Source organism: Anas platyrhynchos, chromosome 9, assembly GCF_047663525.1.
Source record: "Anas platyrhynchos isolate ZD024472 breed Pekin duck chromosome 9, IASCAAS_PekinDuck_T2T, whole genome shotgun sequence".
Taxonomy (NCBI): Eukaryota; Metazoa; Chordata; class Aves; order Anseriformes; family Anatidae; genus Anas; species Anas platyrhynchos.
In genome coordinates, this window is record NC_092595.1 from 19,578,839 (window position 1) to 19,597,752 (window position 18,914).

The window sequence follows — 18,914 nt, forward strand, 5'->3', positions numbered from 1 at the left end:
CAGCTGGACATCAGGCTGGGAGAATGAGCGTCCCCTTTTTTTCTCCTAGGGTGATAGCCACGCATCATAAATGTCCAAAAATCCTCAAAGCTTTCAGGGTCAGGCTTATTTTGATGAAGTCAAACACATCACACACTGGTTATCATGAGAACTATTATGAAAGTGACAATCAGATCAAACCACAACATAGGCTTGGGCATGGAGAAACATGTCTGCAAATGCTATTAGAAGTCTGGTTGCAGCTACTGCATCTAATTTGGTTTCTCTAGCAGCCAGTCTGATTTGATCTTTCAATATCTGTTAGAGGAGAATAAACATATTCATGAAATGGGACCCCCTTAGAACTGGCTGCATGTCCACATGGAGTTAAAGAGAGCCACCTATACTCAGAGCAGCACAGGAATGAGGCTGTCAATGCAAGTAGTTTCGGTAAAGCAAAAACTGGAGCAATAAAGACTGTTTAGGGGAATTACATGGGGCAGTGCAGACTAAGTCCAAGTACTCAATAGAAAAGCACAACTCAGGGAATCCTTGAAAAAGTTGTGTGTTGCTAAAAATGTGTACAAGTTGCTATTTAACCTCTGCATTATGTCAAAAAAGAAAAGTCTGTCAAGGTATTAGCACATGGTACACAGGCCTAATACTTTTTTCTCTCCTTACTGCACACCTGGCCATCATGAACATTTTGCAAAAGAAAAGCAGATAAACATTTATTCTACTTATCGATGCAAAAGTCTTTTGATCTCCCAAAATTAACTATGCACAATAAAAAAAGCATTACAGTTGATTAAACTAGAAAGACAAGTGGCATAAATACCATCCAGTAAAGGTCCAAGTTATACTGTGGAAAGCTGTTCAGCACACAGGTCTAGAGCTTCTGAATGAAAACTTGACTGACACAATAGACTCAACCATTTCAAAGAACCCATTACAGCTCATCATGCAGTTGGTTGCATAAAATGACACAGACGTTGTGGTCTGTAGGGCTCTCAATTAATTAACGTTTAGAACAGACTGAGCAAAAGGCTTAAAGGAGCTGTTACAGTAAACTACGCCAAGACCATCTTAGTAAGCTCCAATTATAGATTAACCTATTAACACAAAATGAATTGCTAAATTTCAGAAAAACTATTAGATAGCTACATATGGCATATCAGGTACATGTGTATAGAATTCTGCCTGTGCCCTTATTTGAATGTCGCTGTGATGTCAGCTTCCATATAGAACAACGTGTGTTGCCACAGCACAGACCCTGACCCACCAGTCAGAGCTCATGCCTTTTTGGAGCTCTATTGCTGTAGTTTGCAGAGAAGCTTAAAGTGTCAATGGATTTTTTTCCAGGTGTCTGATAAAGGGATGGATGAAAATGGATGTTCCTTTTCAATTTGCCCATGCTTCTCAAATTGCTTTTACCTGACTTGCCACAGCAGAAAGAAAGAATGCTGCTTATGTTGGCGCTTCCTATTTACCAGCGAGCAGAACTGCACCTGTTTCCCATGTCCATATGAAGAAGACAAACCTTATCAGTGCTGCCACTGCTCATCTGCAGAGCATGCAAATTGCTGGTGGTGCTGTTGCTCTTGTTCAAATGACCCAGACTGCAAATGCTGCTGCTGCAGCGGAGAGAATTCAGCATGTCAGTACTATGCAAGCAAATGCTGCAGAAATCCCATCAGTCGAGAACAGTCAAGATTATCAGCAACTTTTCAGTAAGTGGAGTCATGGGGTCTTAATTTCTTGGGGTTTTGTTTTTCTAGTTTCCATTTAGGAACATACGACCCATTGGTTCATTGGAGCAATTCCAAAAAAAAAAAAACAAAAAAAAAACAACACAAAACACAGGATATCTTTCTATTTACAATCAGAAAATGTAGTTTTATCTTGATATTAGTGAAATGTTATGCTTGCCATTAACTGGGGCAAAGGCTACTCCAGAACATCACTGTACTTCCCACAGAGTGAAAATCTATGTAGGGACAAGGAGGAGGATATACAGGGAACCTTAAAACAAGGAGGAAAAAGGGAATATGTTTGCTGCATGGGGCTTCAAGCCAAGGACACAGGAAAAATGGATTAAAACAAACAGTAATAAAACTGCAGTTAACTGGCAACGAAAGGAAGCAGTTCTAATCAAAGCAAGACACACACACACACACAAAAGACAATTGTAAAAGTTCAAGAAATGTCGCACAGAATGGAAAGAGAGCATAGTAATATTAGAAGACAAAATCAGAAGGGAGGGGCTGATTATTAAATACAGAAATGCTAAACTAGAGAGCACTCAACAAAAATGGTATTCAGTGGGGGTGGGGGGGTGGGGGGGGGGGGGAGAACAATTGGCAAAAGAACACTGGATTAGAAGAATAGCAGACAGAGAAGAAATGACCTCTGGAAATGCACAGTGCATTCCTACCTAAGTAAACTGTAAACTTCAGAGAGATCAGAAGGAATCCTCACATCAACAGGAAATTCTATTCTCTCTAGTTTACTACTGTTTTTTTTCTCCCTCTCCCTGTTGTTAGAGTGCCAAGAAGAACAGATAGCATGGTTGAACACCTGGGAAGAAAAGGTCAGAAGGAAAGTAATAGCAACACATATGATACACTGAGGCACAGCAGAAAGCCAGAGTGTAGTGCCCTAGAACCAGGGGTCCATCCTAAATAACGGAGCTCACACCAAAGATCTAGAAAATAGTAAAGCCATCATAAAAGTAATGCTGTATTTTTACAATAATGTCCACAGGCTGAGAGGCAGGTTAGGACAACCAAGATTTGAAGAGAAAAGCGATTAGCATGTCCTGAATAATCGGTCCTTTTCTAAAATGATTACAATCATTTAAATAAAATTATTCACATCTGAAAGTTTTGGCAATTAATATACAAGAATCAATGATAAGGCTGCTACTAAAACTAAGAAAAATGTTAATTCATTCTTAAAATCAAAAATAAGTCATAAATAAGTGATTTTTAAATGCCTGAAAATTAGGATGATCGTATGTAGATGTAGGTTGCTATGCTAAGCAGAAATGGCCTTAATATTATTTTAGAAGTGGCAAAATGCTTAGTCGTGCTACTTTCTTGATGAAATATTCCATTTGAAACATTTTGACATTTATTGTCTACAGTTTTCATTAAAAATAAAACATTCTAAAAATCTTACAGAAGTCGTTGTAAAAGAAACCAACACCCTCTGAAACAAAACAAAGGGTTTCATATGAATTGCAGAAAAATTTTTTCTTCACTCTAGGTATTTGTTGTTTTCATTTTTAAAATTAATCAGACAAGAAAAGGAAACAAAATACATTTCAGTTTATAGTAAACCAAGCTATATATATACAAATAGTCCACCACTCAAATTTAGACAGACCTGCAGTGACTAAAATGTCTGCTTTTCACCATTGTTGGTGACAGCATTCAACATATAGTGAAATAGTTATGAAGATGAAAAGAAAATGGATTCTTAAATGTTAACCCAATTGTTTAAATAAAATATCCAGTCAGAATAGAAGGACTGTTGGCATGCAAAGCAGAACTACTTATGCTATCCGTTTTGTTTCTTAGATGGTACCCTAACATTCGGATGTCATATTTTTGTTGCTTTGTTTTTTCTTTGATTTTATTTAGGTCAAAAGATGTCATGTCAAGATTCAGAACTAGGAATAATGCATTCGTCAATACACCAGAAAGGAATGCCTCTAACAATGCCTTCCGTGACCAGCTTGCCTGTCCGCTGTGCAAGCAGTTGTTTCTCCAGCCATTCATGCTGCCATGCAATCACTGCATTTGTGAGAAGTGCATAACTAAAAGCAAGACCAAAGCTGAAGCAACAGACAACTTTTATATCATTGTATGCCCAGTATGTAGTAAAGCACATTGTCTCCCCTACACAAATAAAATTCAGCTGAGGAAGAATTACCTCAGAGCAAAACTAGCCAAGAAATACATGCGCAGACACGGCATTCTGAGGTGGAGATTTGACCACAGTGAAAGACCAGTCCACTGTGATATCTGCAGGGAGGGAAGAAGAATGGCAACCAAAAGATGTAAAACATGCGGAATTAACATGTGCAATGAATGTCTGCATTTATACCATAGTGAGAATGATGCTCAAGACCACATCTTCACCAAAGCAGACCAAGCAGATAATGAACAGTGGCCCTGCCTGCTACACTGCAACTCACACCTCTCTGAATACTGCCTGGATGACCACAAACTGATCTGCAGGTTCTGCAAGAACTCACTGCACAACAATCACGAGACTATTCCCTTGGCAGCTGCATGTTCAAAAGAGGCCACTTCCCTCTCCAGCACAATTGTAAAATTTAAACAAGGTTTGTATTCATGCTGCATCTCACACTTCCCCATGCCCGCTCAGGAAGGCAACTTGCACATATGCTTGATAAGCCCCACTGATTCTCCACACAGCACAAGAGTCAGAAAGGTGACGTGTTCCCACTGCAGAAACACAAAAGGAACAAGCCCATAATTGCATGGCACTGTGAGAAAACTCTTAGCTACTAGGGAACAAAGGATCTGTGTGAGATAGGAATAGAAATGTACATTTAGCTATGGGAAACTCCATTCCAAGCTGCAGGATCCAGAGTAAAATAAACACCAAATATATCTGCAAATTATTTTTAAATACTAAATGTTCTGAGTTTCACATGTTTGAAGAGGAACTTCTTTCCCTGCAGACAAATTATGAATAGTCTCTCTTCAGTCAGTTTTATGCTTATGTCTATGTAGACTAAGAGGCAAGATGGCCACATTTGTCTCAGGTAGCCCAGCAGTGTCACTTCTTTTATCTAATACTTCATCCATAGCAACTAAGTGGCTGAACAGAGACTGGGGTTTTAGGAATTTAGGGTTTTCTTTTAGTTATTTTGATCTTTGCATATAACATCACAAACGTTGGGGACAAAATGAAATTGCATGGAAAATAATGTTCAGAAAAGTAGAAGTAAACCTCATGCAATGAGAAACAACTTGAAGTGTTATATTCTCAATTTCAAAAGAGAGAAAATAAAAGAAAATATTTGTACAGGACTTTGTAATGTGACATTATTTCAAAATGTTACTGCATTCTAACAAAATTTACTATCAGCCTCTGGTATTTTTGATTCTGTTTCTTCACTGTTCTCAATTTTTGTGGCAGAAGAATGAATGACACCTTCACATAATGGCCATCAGAGAAAAGTACTGTCAGCCACAGTCATAACCAGGTCTATACAGGAGCATTTGCTACCATTACTGTAACTTGATACTGATATAATAAATTTCCAAAAAATAATATAGAGCTACAAGTTTCATGATTTCCCATGTAACGAGGTAAAATCATCAATTCCATCTGGGGGGAGATAAATTTGAGTAAATGAGGGAATAATAATAAAGTAGCAATGAGCTGCCTAACTTTATACACTCAAATGTGAACATTTTAACCCAAACAACTTCCCTCAGGACTCACTAGCAGCAGAGATGACAGCAAACTATTAAAATTCTCACTTGTGACATGTTCTACCAAACCTGAAATTTTTTTAAACTACAACCTATCATTCTGCCTCTAGTAACCTGTACATTTTAATATGAAGTTGGAACTACTGACCTGAGTTGGTTTTTTTACAGCACGCCAAGGGGTTGATAATGATCTAATGGAAGTTATCCTCTTAAAAAATAATTTCCAGACCTACAAGGACACCAAAAGGAAGGAGATCAGAAATGGATTCTTAAAATTACGTATGGTTCTTCATGAACAAGAAAAAGAGATGATGGAGTTGCTTGAGAACATTGAACTTAAAAAACAGAAGGAAATTTCAGAATATGTAAACTACACATCCAGTCAGCTGTCATATATGGATGGCCTTATTCAGTACGCTGAAGAGGCTCTTAAAGAGGAAAGTCAAATTGTGTTTCTACAATCTGCACACTGCTTGGTGAAAGAAATAGAAGACGCAATTCCTTCCATTTTCCATCCTAGTCCACTTCTCAGGGAAGATCCTTTAAGAAAACTTCAACTCAACTTTGATGAACTTTTCGCTACTTTACAGGGACTTGTCCCATCCCTTTGTGAAATAAACCAATCAGACGGTAAGGCAGAAAAGAATCCCTATCTTTTTAACCCAGAAATAATGCTTCCAATGCATGTTTCAAGCACTCACGAAGACAAACAAGCAACATTGTTCCGAAGCACCTCTTTAAATTCTGTGTTCGAATCAGGCACGATGATTAAGAACACTCCTGGAAGACAACCAAGCTCTATGCCTCCCCATCATTCTACACAGAGTAATAACATGTGTGCATTTTGGGATGCAGCGTGTGAAACTCCAACAAAAGAAAGAAAATATCAGTTTGTTAACCTTCCAAGTCCAGAACCTATAGAAAAATTATTAGTCCCAGTGCCAGGACATGTTGTTATATACCAGACTGTTGTCTACCCAAGGTCTGCCAAAGTAAGACACTAACAAATTCTAAATATATGTAAAAGATTTACTATTACCATTATGTTTTCACACTCATTCAGAGTTCGTACCTAAGGAGTCTTACTACAATATCAGTTCAGATACGTTATTTGTAGCGGGCAATGCTTTTCAAACTTGCCTTTTTAGATAAATTGAAGCATAAATTGATTCGCGCTTTCCTATCATATTCAGTAAGTTTGTTATATTATTATTTATGTCAGAAATATATTATATGGAAAGGTCCAATGCAGAAATAAACAGGTGTACTATGTTTGTATTTAAATTTCTATACATCAGATCAAATAATTTGATCCTAGTCTTGGTCTTCAATGTGACAATATCACGTCTGTGTAATTTTCCTCATTATTCTTTTCAGAGATGTTAACAAGAATAGGATGTCAATTGCATAAGATCCAAAGTGCACATTGAAAAGCACTGACTGTTATCAGCTTGCATTACCCTTAGCACGTTAAAAGAGAGTACTCTGAAATTCATGGCAAGAAGCTTAGCATTTTCCAAGACTCTAAATTGCATACCTTTCTTATATATTTCATGATATGGTTGGTATTTCATCTGTTTTGGCATTTAAAAATTAAAATTTGCCAAACTGGAGCCTTCCAAACAAGTAAAAATGAAAATAAGCAAAAATAGAGAGTATATAATTGTGCACTACATATTTCTTTTTTCTCTTCACAGATTTACTGGACTTGTCCAATAGAAGATGTAGATTTCTTTGAGGTAGAGTTTTATGAAGTTGTTGGCATTGGTTCTGATAACATTGTCCAGACACAACTAGATGGACAGCTAAGTAAAATACAACAGCAGAACCTTGAGATACGTAATCTCGATCCAAATACAGAATACCTTTTTAAAGTCCGTGCTGTCAATAGAAGTGGTGAAGGAGAATGGAGTGAAATCTGTAAGGTACTGTATATTCTTCACATATTTTTAGAGAGTCGTGTTAACTTTCTTGCCTTGGCACTTGTCTTCTCCCCCATCTATTTATGAGGAAGACTACTTAAATAGAAGATTACTATTCACTTATTTAGGTAAGTGCTGCTAATAAGTTACACTGGATTTTTCCACATGTTCTTTCTACCACAGTTTGCAATTGCTTGTCCTATGTAGAACGTTTCTCTCTCTCTCTTTTTTTTTTTTTTTCCTAGCAGGAATTCTATGTTATGATTATATCAGCCAAGTCACTGTAATATTCATATTACTTTAGGCCTGAGACAGCCTTTGTACTAATCTCTCTGAACACACAGAGTAAGAATATGAAGAGTCAGATCACAAAAACTTTCATGCTAGAACAAGAAGGCAGTAATTAAATGAGAGAGGAAGCAAACAAACTTAAGAATATTCTTTGACACCTTTGGCCATAAGTCTCCTTTATTGTGGTTTTAGAAGAGGAAGAAAAGTGTTGAAAAGATAAAAGTTAAAAGGAATAGGAAGGTTTTCAAAAAGGTGTCAAAAGTTGAGACATTTAATGAACTAAATTTAACACCCTTTGGGCATCCCAAGTCTCTAGCTGCAGTCATCTTTAGTTTTTTCATAGATTGCAGAAAAAAAAAAAAATACATAATTCATGCTTTTTCCTTGATAAACTTTCAGTAAAGAGTGTGCTGCCAAGTGGTAGTGCATAAAATGCAGATGTATTCCCTGAGAAGGGTAGGTGCCATTCTTAGGTTCCAAACACGTTTCACAGACTTTTCCTTATATTCATTGCACCTTCTAGGCCTCTTGTTCTTTGTCACATTTGGAGAATAAAATCTCAACTTTGAAATAGTGTTCAGACATCCTACTCACTTACCAAGTTCTAATGATAAATAATACCTTCCTGGACTGCTCCACTCCTATACTCAAAACACTGAAAACACTATATATAGCTGTATGAATTTATAAGGCACAACCCTTTTCCCTAAGAAAAGTTCAATACAGTTGATTCAACATAACTCATAATGCCACAGAAAGTGTCTAAAGGTATATAACAACTGCATGCAGCTGACAGATGGCATGCATCTTGGAAGACGCACTTCAGAGGTAGCAGCTAGGAAGGCAGGTCACCGTTGAACTGGCACAAGATGTTCATTGTTTGGGCAACTGGATCCTAGTTTAGAAGTCAATGAGTGGAATTCCACTATACCTCCCTGGATAAGGGAATGAACAATATAGTGGATTATTTTTTTTCAGGAGTTGGACTCAATGATCCTTATGGGTCCCTTCCAACTTGGGATATTCTATGATTCTGTGATTTCTGAGTATGTGTTAAGGTTGGGGAAGATGAATGACAGGAACTGATGATTTACTTGTGAACCGAACTGCTGCATTAACTGCCCTAGCAAACCATGCAGATCTGCACCACAAAGCAAATGATGAAATCCATGGCTCCCTGGAGATGTCTCAACAGAGTAGGCAAAAATTTGTTGTTTCAGTGATGAAGAATTTGGCTGCTTTTGCCACGGGAGAACGAATGAAGAGCACAAAAGAGGCAGTTAGAAAACCATGAAGGGTAAATGCTGGAACTCTTCAACTGCTGCTTCTGCTGCTGCCAGTATTGCTGCTCTTGGAAGAGCTCCTCTACATACCCACCCCTTCTTCTCAATGACAGCAGAAGCCTGCAGCTGCTCCGTAACCTGACATGAATGTTGATAGAATTCACATTCCTTAACTTGTCTCTTGGGACTGTCAACCACATAAACTGAGATAATATTGATGTTATTTAGGCATTTTTAAATCTTCATCAGATTCTTGTCAATGAAACTGTTGGAAGGAGACTTTTTCGAAACCACTTTGGAAGCCAAATAAAAAATTACTTTCAATAGGATGTGGGCTTCTAAACCCTGCGGTCATATCTGAAACACTTTCCCTAAATGAAAAGCTTGCCAAAACCTGATATTTTGTATCAATCACTGTACTGCTGTATTTGTATTAGTTACAATGCAAGCCATTAGATAATTGCTCATTTTTGATATAAGATTTTTAGAAGAGTTCGATTTCTATTTTGCCTCCAAAAGTATTTAGACTTTCCAAAGCTTAACATAGATAAAATGGGCTCTTAGCCACTTTGAAAATATACGTGTAAGCAGCAAGTTCTTTTGAAAACAGACACTAATTAAATCTGATTCCCAAAATAACAAAATCTGTACTTTAATACATTTTACTTGCAGATAACCACTTCAGATGAACACAGAATAATTCAAGACAGATGGGGGATTCAGAAGAGTATGCAGGGTGCTCTGCATACACTGAAATGATAGACAACGAATGAAGGCAGGATTCTTTCTGTTGCTATTGTTGTTGAACTGGAAAATGTGAATGCTTTCTTATGTAATGCCCCCTTTCCCACTCAAGTCAGCAGCCAGAGATCTGAGAGTGAACTGTTCAGACTATTATTGCTTTCTGGAAAATAATAATAAAAAAAAATAAAATACAGCCTTTTCATTATCTTTTCTTTTTCCAGATGTAGCAGCGAGGCCTAAGAAAAAAGCTATGCCATGCATAAAAATATAGTATAAAACCCGTTAGTCTACTTGGAGGACTTTCACAGCTTCAGAGGAAATAAATGAGATATTTGCATTGTAAGGTAACATTACAATCATTATTACCTCTGAGACCACTCAAATACCAGTTAACAGAGAGCTGCAGGAGCCTGTATTGGGTTTTGCATATTTTTAAAGTACAGAACTAGTTACTCTGTATGTACACATTTTTGGTCTCAGCCTTACTCAGCTGAAGTAGAATATGCATACATGCATATAATGAAGCATGCAACAGGCAGGACAAACACAAAAATGAGGGCAGACAGAACTTTATAACATTATGCACTTACTAAATGATAGCCAGGTTTACCTGACTGCTGTGAAGGTTACCCTGCGTGAGACACAGAGTATTAATGTATTTAAAGTGACTGCATGTAAAATTAGAAGTCACAGCAGGAGTCCACCGAGCAGGAGTTACTGGATCCACAGCAAATCCCTGTGTTCGGATGATCAAGAGTAATACTCAATGTCCTAATTTGTGCAGGTATGATCTTCCATGGTCCCTTTAACTTCAGCCATACCACCCAGGTATGTGTATCTACACACATTTCACTCCATATATACTTTTATACACACATACACATAAGTATTTAAGCACATTTATAACTACCTTTCCAGTCCCTTCAAGGAAGGCATTTACTTGGGATAGTAAATAGGATTAGGGCCATTACTAGCTCTTTTAAGCCCTTGCTGTGCATCCACGTTTGTGTCTTACCTTCAGCATGGAATGAAACCCTTTATGGAAAATTACACGTCATGGGTACTATCCAGGATTTTCTGGACCTTCTGCTTCTTTCCTTAAGGCAAATAAGAAAACTTAGGTATATTTATTATTAATGTATATTTTTTATGGCACCTCTCATTTCTGAAGCTCTGTTTCAGCTTCACATAATTCCTGCAGTGTAGTGACAGTCTATCCACTTTACGGATGGATAACATGCTAAAGGAAGAGGTTAAACAAAAAAGGAACATCAGCTACATAGCCAAAATCTGAACTCTGAGAGCACCTAGTTCTCTGTCTTGTGCTAGCCACTGAGCTGTTAGTGATGCTTCAAGTGACACGCATGTTCTTGCCAGGATCCCCGTGCAGTCTTTCCTTGACAGCATACTTTTCTTTGGATGAAGTCACTACATAAGGGCAAAAGCCATTGAAGGTAAAAGAGGACTGCATTTTCAAACATATTATGAAATAGTTTTCAAATATATTTCAAGCAATAATAGGAGTACCTGATTTTAAGAAGCTTATTCTGAACACTTTAAAAGAGGCCTTATCTTCTTACACGAATAGCATTCACAGTCTAAAAAATTCTGCTTGATTTTTGCAGAAATCTAAACATTTGAGCTCTCCTGATAGTAAAACCTAATTATTCCTTCAATACTCATGGCTCTTTAGAACTCTTCCCCAGACAGTGAGATTTTACACCTATTTCAAGGACACGTGAGTTTTTACTGATGGTCTATAGATCCCCAGAAGCTCACCCATCTGGCATTCCTCTTGGTATATTTCTCTGTAGATGAATAAGAATGCAGTTTGGATCAACTGTATAAAATCCCTTTGCACACATTGGCTACCCATTGGTAACAGCAGCCTTCCGTACCCAGCAGTTCTTAAGAGATTCAATTTGCAGTACACATTTCTCTGCAACATCTAAGCAAAGCTTCAATTCGCATTTCAAGTAAACAGCGACTCTGATCACTTGTATAGGGCAATATCTTATCAATATCACCAAGAGATCAGAATCAGTCCCACCCTGCAAGCTTTAAGGTTTTTATTAATTATTGTGGGGCTGCTGGAAACCTTTGTTTCTTTTCAAACACGTTACCTTTCAGACATCTCTATCTCAGCTCATTTTTCTCCAGGGTTGCCTTTTTATTTTCATGAGAAAAAAAAAATGCATTAAGTTCTTCACATACAGTTCAGTGCCTGCCTGTTATAAGCACAGCCAAATCCCATGATGACTAGATGTCTACAGCCCAATTTACTGCACTTCTTCTTTCAATAAGCAGACAAGGCAAAGAATGGGACAGCATTGCTTATCTACTGCTTGCTGCTGAATTGCAGCAATTGGTGGGGAGGCAGCACCATCTCTCACCCTGTGCAGACATTTTTCAGTTGCATGCCCTTAAATTGAAATTTTGAGGTGTTTATAAATAAATAAAAGCCTGCCTGAACCTAACGCTGTGTGATATTTGCATAATTACTTTTCAAGGTAATGAGTGTAACAGAAGCCAAAACACAGAAGGCTGAGTATCTTTAGAGCAGCCTGTGCCAGCAAATAAACCCAGAACTCTTGTAAGTACCTAACTGCAGAGCAGTTTGGAACCAGGGTAATTTATTTAAGGAACAATAAGCATCTATTTGTGCTGGGCAGGTTGCCAGGGTGAACAAATGAAAGACATATATGTAATTGAATATTAGATGAGCCATCATTTCATTTCTCCACCATTTGTCTCTTGGAATATCTCTAAGCAACCCTGCTGAACAAAATATCACAAAATAAAGGTGGCTGTCAGATCACCTCCTCTAAAACCATACATTTACCAAAACAAACAGCAGGCCTGAAGAAAATAATGACAATTTTAAAGCAAACATTCTGGGATGGTGGCTACTCACTTTAAGTGACAAAATCAAGATCAATTTCAGTCTAAAATACAGACTGAGCCAGTGGCATCTCTGTCTTCCTGAATGGTAGAGAGGCTGACAGACAGTAGATATGTTGGAGGAGTAGCTGGCTAGCGCTTGTTGCCACAAACCAACTAGCCAACCCACCCTGCAGAGCAAAGCCCCTAGATATGAGGCATCTAAAAGTAAGTCAAGGTATTTCAAACTTTTACCATCCATAGTATAGTATAAACTATCAGGAAGTAATTAGCATCAATATAATTCAAAGGAGCTTTGGTCTGTGGTGTCCTCAAGAATAATTCCAAGATGATCACAGAACTGTGGAGAACATTGGTCTCAGTGTCAGACACGACTGATAAACAGCAAGTCCAAGAGGGCTTTGGAGGTGTGAGGAATGTTTTAACAATTCCAATTCGTGTCCATAAATTCGTGTCCATAAAGAATAATTCTGTTTGAATCCTGTCTGCCTCTGGGCCCTGCAATGGCAGTTTAATTCTTGAACCACAGATGCAGTGTGCCCCAGTCTCCCCCTCATTCCAGTCAATTTATCACGTCTTCAGAAAACACTCCTTAAATTTATGAACCTGTTTGCTTTTGTTATTCCTGACTTCTAGTTCTAACAGTTACAGCCTTTTTTCCTGTCTTCTTCGAGATTAACTTAACACTGCTATAGATGTGTCTGTGAATGGCTGGGGAAGAATGTTTTAATTACTCGTGAAGCGTCAAATAAGAAAGCTGTTTGTGTTTGATGTCTGGGAGTTTCAGAACAACTGATAACAACTAGTGACTGTTATGGGATACTATGAGGATCCTTGGTATCTGGCCAGGGGGGCCAAGAGATTAAGAGGAAGAAAAAAGAAGCTGAAGGACGGTTGGGAGACAAGACCTGTGGAGAGTGTACAGAGAGTGTTCCATAAACTTGGAATAGTGCCAAGTAAGTACAAAGGGTGAGAGGAAGACTACGAGCCTTCAGCATGAAAGACCCCTAGAGACCCCCAGAGGAGACTGATGCGCGTGCTCCAGTAGGAGGAACTGGACCCCGGAAGCTAATTTTAATAATCTCTTTTTTTAGAAGTAGTAATGAATATGTATTAGTATAGGTGCATAAAAATCAGCTGCTTGATGTAACTGGTGTGCGTCCTGGTGGAGCGGAGACTCCCGGTGCACCCAGCGCTGTTTGCTTACCTCTATTCCTTTATAATCTTTTAATAAATCCTATTTTTTTATTTAATCCTAATTTGAATCCTGAGCCATTTATAACAGAGGCCTAAACGCTGACCGGACACTTCTGACTGGAAGTATTCCCAATGTTTCTTGACATTGTTACCGTTCCTAATGCAAGCAGACTCACGTTGCATCTCTTTACAACACATAAAAGTTACTTCATAGCTGATATAAAACTCTGAAATACACAACTACATGTATTATTTTAAGTTGCACAATTTTAAGCAAATAAAACAGAATAACAAAATATAAGCAAATGTAAAAGTAGCCTGTTACAATTATTCTGTTTTGGACTGTAAAACTGTAATGTAGTGCTGCTGAGAAATGTATCCTGAAAGTTACGAGGCTGCCGATTGAAATTAGGAGAAGGAACAAAAATGAAAACAAACAAAAAACAAACAAACAAACAACAAAAAAACCACAGAATGGTTTGAACCAAGCCCTTTCTATATCTCATAAACCCAAATGCACACCTTTTAGTCACCCACTTCTGAAGTTAAAATTATCTGGACAAAGGAAAATTTGAAAATATCGGTAGAGCTAAAAAATATTTTTATAATAAAAGACAGGGTAGATGTTAATAAATGCATGACAGAGAGAAATCTCCATAAATGTAAGGTCTTGGGTAGTTGATCCTGCCACAGGAAAACAGAATCAGAAGTAATATTATCAGGAATGTTAATGTATGTAAGAGAACAATGCATTCAATATCGAGCTACATTGCAGCAAAGGAAGAATATAGCAGAAAGGTATATACCTGAATATACCTGAAAGGTATAAACAACTAAGAGGAATACTTTCTCATGTAGTAAAGTTTCTCATCCAGTAAAGTACGTTTCAGATTATGGAAAAGAGAAGGGACTTCTTCCAAAGGACATTTACTGGTACGTTCAGGTCACAGAAAATGCAGCCTATCATGGTGGTACAGACTACCTATAGCTGAAATATCTAGGAAATATTTTACTTCTGCTTCCCAGAATGAATTCTAGCTTTTTAAACATGGATGTTTTTGTTGCTACATAGAATTTGTTTCAATCATTTCATTATTTTCCTAGGTACAAAGTACTTCAAAAATTTATAAGAAAATTTGCATCCTTCCCCAGCATTTCTTTTGCCATACCTATGTTAAACAACCCTTCCGAGAGAAATCGTGATTGTCAAGAGCTTTCCCAGCCATGCATCAATCTTTTTAATAGAGTTCACTGTTGTGGTTTTGTTTTTTTTTTTTCCCTCCCTCTCCACAATAGTAACTAAGACAGACTCTATAAATTCTGAGATTTCAATCTACAAATAAAAATCTCCTGGATGTGCCCTTGCATTTATAAATGTGTTCATTACAATGGTATTTTTGCATTACTTGTTTTAACCAGCTCATGGTGGGAAACAAATCTTAGTGAACCTAGATCAAGTAACTAATTGTACTGCTGTGAGTCAAAGCAGTGGGAATATCCCTGCCTGTAGAACCCGTGTAATTTAAGGAACAATAAGCCTCTCTTTGTGCTGGGCAGGGTACAAAGGCAAACAAATAAAAGACATATGTAATTGAATATTAGATGTGTCATTACTTCATTGTACCACTCTGTCTCTTGGAATGCCTCTTAGCAACCCTACTGAACAGAGCATTACAGACCTCAAAGACCCCCTGGCTCCAGCCCTGTGCCATGTGCAGGGCCCCCTCCCACCAGCCCAGGCTGCCGCCAGCCCCATCCAGCCTGGCCTTGGGCACTGCCAGCGATGGGGCAGCCACAGCTGCTCTGGGCAGCCTGGGCCAGGGCCTCACCACCCACATAGTAAAGAATTTCTTCCTAATGTCTAATCCAACCTACCCTTTTTTAGCTTAAAATTGTTATTCCCCATCCTATCACTGCACTCCCTGGCAAAGAGTCCCTCCCCTTTTCCTGCAGCCCCCTTTAGGTACTGGAAGGCTGCTGTAAGTTCTTCCCAGAGCCTTCTACTCGCTAGACTGGACAACCCCTCAGACATTTACACTGTGATTTCCCTGGTTTTATTTTATTTTTTTCTTTTTCCAACAAACACTTTGAGCAGAAATGACATTGCATTTGCTGGCAATTTCACCCTTAGAAATGTTCAGCTTTTCATCAGAAAGCCTGCACAGAAAGTATTATTTCTTTGTTTTAATGTTACTGAATATATTCTTGATGTGCACAGACAGCTCTGAATGGGCTAGCGCTTATTCTCCCAGGATTGTTTTTATGAAGGTTAGAAGTCAAAATGGGGGTCACAAGAAAACCTAACCATCCAGAAATCAATCTTTCAAAGTAATTTTTGAACCTCATGAGATGATACAAACTAACGATGCAGTCCAAGAACTCAAGCTAAAGAAGCAGTAGAAGAGACCCCACTGCAGTAGGTGTGCTGAATGGTCTCCTACATGTATTACAGTTCACAAAGTGATCTACCCAAGAACAGTCAGGTTAGATAAAAGCTCTGCCCTGGCTGTTACCCACTGTCTCTAACAGTGACCACCAGCAAATAGAAGAGTATAAGAACTGTGACATTCTGCAGGGCTTCATAAAGTGTGGGATAAGAGTTAATTCAATCATGAGTAGTCTCCAATAGCTCACAGTTATTTCTTCCTTTGGATTTGGCCACTCCCAGCTTGAGACCCTTTCAAGTTCTTGCCTGCATTACATTCCTCCAGGGCAAGGAGTTTCACCCTCTTCAGTAGTAAAATCAAACCCGACTTTAGAACTTCATCATGTCAGCTGTGTTTAAAATTTCATTACATCAGAGAAAGTATGTAATATCGCCTAACATCTCTATCAATGTCTACAGTCAGGTAAAAATATATATCTATATATGTTTGCAAAAGATAACTCACACAGTACTGTAGACGTCTATGAAGAGAATCTTTAACAGTAGCACCAAGTGAATCTACATGAAACTCTTATTAAAAACTTGTAAGGGATAATATTTGGAAACCTGAAGGGAAAACAACACTGTTTTTAGGAGTTAGGCTTTTCCATTATTTACCTGGGTTTGTGTCCATGCACACTTGCATGTGTTATATTAAAATATTTTAAATATTAGCATATGCCTAGCTTTCTTTTGGGCAGTTATACCTTCCCAAGGTTTATTCTGAACTAGGTTCATGGAAAAGAAAACATTTTAGGCAAATGTTTTGTTTTAGAACTTTGCAATACAAATTATCTCTACCTGTTAAATTAAAAAGTTTTATTTTAGTGAATGATATTCATCATCCATTTTAGTCACCAGGAAAAAATGAAGTAATGTTCTGCCTGGAGGACAAAATATGGAGCAGCATCAGGGAGTTGAGCTGGACAAAGTACTGATATCCTGCAGTTTGTGATGGTTTCACACCAATGCCTAGCTAAGCTCTGTAAAGTCATTTGCTCCTAAGGGTGCTTTCTGTTAGGAGATTAGAAGCAGATGAAGACAATTTTCCCTTGCAGTGCTCTTTTCTCATCAAACCTTTTCCTAGTGAATTTATCACTGAGGAACAAAGCTTAAATGGTCTCACAGTTCAATTCCTAGTGTTGTTATAAAACTAGAAAACACAACACAAGCTTATCCAGCCAAACAAATAAACATGTACTTGTCAATAACAAGTTAGTTCAATATAAGTTAGTTAAACACATTAAAACTAGGTAAAACAATACAAAATGGGGCAGGGGGTTGGGGGTAGAGGGCAGAAGGTGAAGGGAAGATAGGTGGGTGCATGTCTCAGCTGAGTTTATTCTTAATTAACCACAACAGAGCAACTATGCTACACACTGCAGGAATCTTTCTGGGGCTACAGAAACTTCCAGATTAGATTACTGCATATCATTCAGAAATCCACAAGTTTTGTCCAGCAACAGAAATGCATAGCTTTATGTTTCCACATGGGGTTTCTTGTCTAGATGGTCAGAGAAAGAAAATTCACCTACTGTCTTTTTTTTTTTTTTTTTTTTTTTTTTTTTCCCTCTTTAGCCTCTTCTGAATCATTTACCCCAAAGGCAAAAAATGAGCTCTTGAGTGTGAAAGAGACTGATTTAAAAACTCCAAAAAGTTTTTAATATATATATCCAAAGGCTGGAAATGTTTGCCCTCTCTCAAACTAAAATCACTTTCTGTTCCCTACAGGCAAATGTATTTGACAAACACAGGCATCCATGGTATTTAATGTGGCAGTTGAATATGGTCAGCTGAGGACTACAGTATAAGGCTTTTCTGTCCCAGGTACTGCAGGTTTAAGGGCTTGCCAAAACACAGCTATAGGATAGCACCTTTCCAAGGTGCCGTAAGGGATATTTAAGAAGAGAGCAGAATTTGATAATCGTGTGTAACTGGGGCAGAAGTGCATTTATTCTTATTGTCCTTGGAGCCACTCTGTTAATACAAGACTAAGATTTGGCTTACAAACCAGCCTAGTGAACTGGATTTTCTAGAGTCTGTATTATGCCAATGCAATCATACAACATTTTGTTAATATGGAAAATGGCAAAGTTTGGTTGTGTCTGCTCAGACCTTGTCTCTCTCAAGCCTCTTGTGACATATTTGAGCATGGAGACAAGAAAAATATACATAGTACAAAAACACAAGAGTTTCTTATTTCTTGTTGCCCAGACCTGAGCTGGGGAAAAATAAAATAAAAAAAAATATATAATAAAGAGAAACCTGACAATTATAGGTACTACAATACCATTTTTTCTGATTATTTCAGGATGCTTTAACTTCTACAATGCTACTCCTTCTCATCATAACAAAGAAAGAAACACATTCCATAAAGTCTCACATTTCAAGACTTCAAAAGTAGAGAAGCATTGCTAGACTTTATAGTGGAAACAATTACTGAGGAAGAGTAGGATCTCTACATCCTTCCTTATCATTATCTCCACAGAGAGCAGAGCAAATATGACCCTGTAAAATTATGGAATAGCCACCTTACCTCAGGTAAGTCCATACAACTTGTGTGTTTACAAATTTCCACTGAGACCTACTGGTTTCCTTTTTATACAAAAAGGAAATAAAAATATTTTATGCATGTTAGTCACATTTCCCTTGTTTCAATTTCCTTTCCTGGAGAGACAGAAATGCAACTGGAAAGCTA

At 37.9% G+C, this 18,914-nt stretch overlaps 1 protein-coding gene and 1 long non-coding RNA gene across 3 annotated transcripts in view; one reads left to right on the top strand and one right to left on the bottom strand.

The window, feature by feature from the left end:
- The window catches only part of LOC106017895 (uncharacterized), a 216,954-nt gene that overhangs the window by 147,334 nt on the left and 50,706 nt on the right, over positions 1–18,914 (bottom strand). For both annotated transcript variants that reach the window (XR_011811569.1, XR_011811570.1), the window contains exon 3: positions 5,602–5,682. This is a non-coding gene — a long non-coding RNA (uncharacterized lncRNA). The remainder of the gene's footprint in view (positions 1–5,601; positions 5,683–18,914) is intronic.
- TRIM42 (tripartite motif containing 42) lies at positions 1,236–9,872 on the top strand. Its single transcript, XM_013102106.4, has 5 exons — positions 1,236–1,709; positions 3,624–4,330; positions 5,622–6,445; positions 7,151–7,378; positions 9,622–9,872. Exons 1-5 carry the CDS (start codon positions 1,357–1,359, stop codon positions 9,706–9,708), a joined length of 2,199 nt encoding a protein of 732 aa, XP_012957560.1. The 5' UTR covers positions 1,236–1,356; the 3' UTR covers positions 9,709–9,872.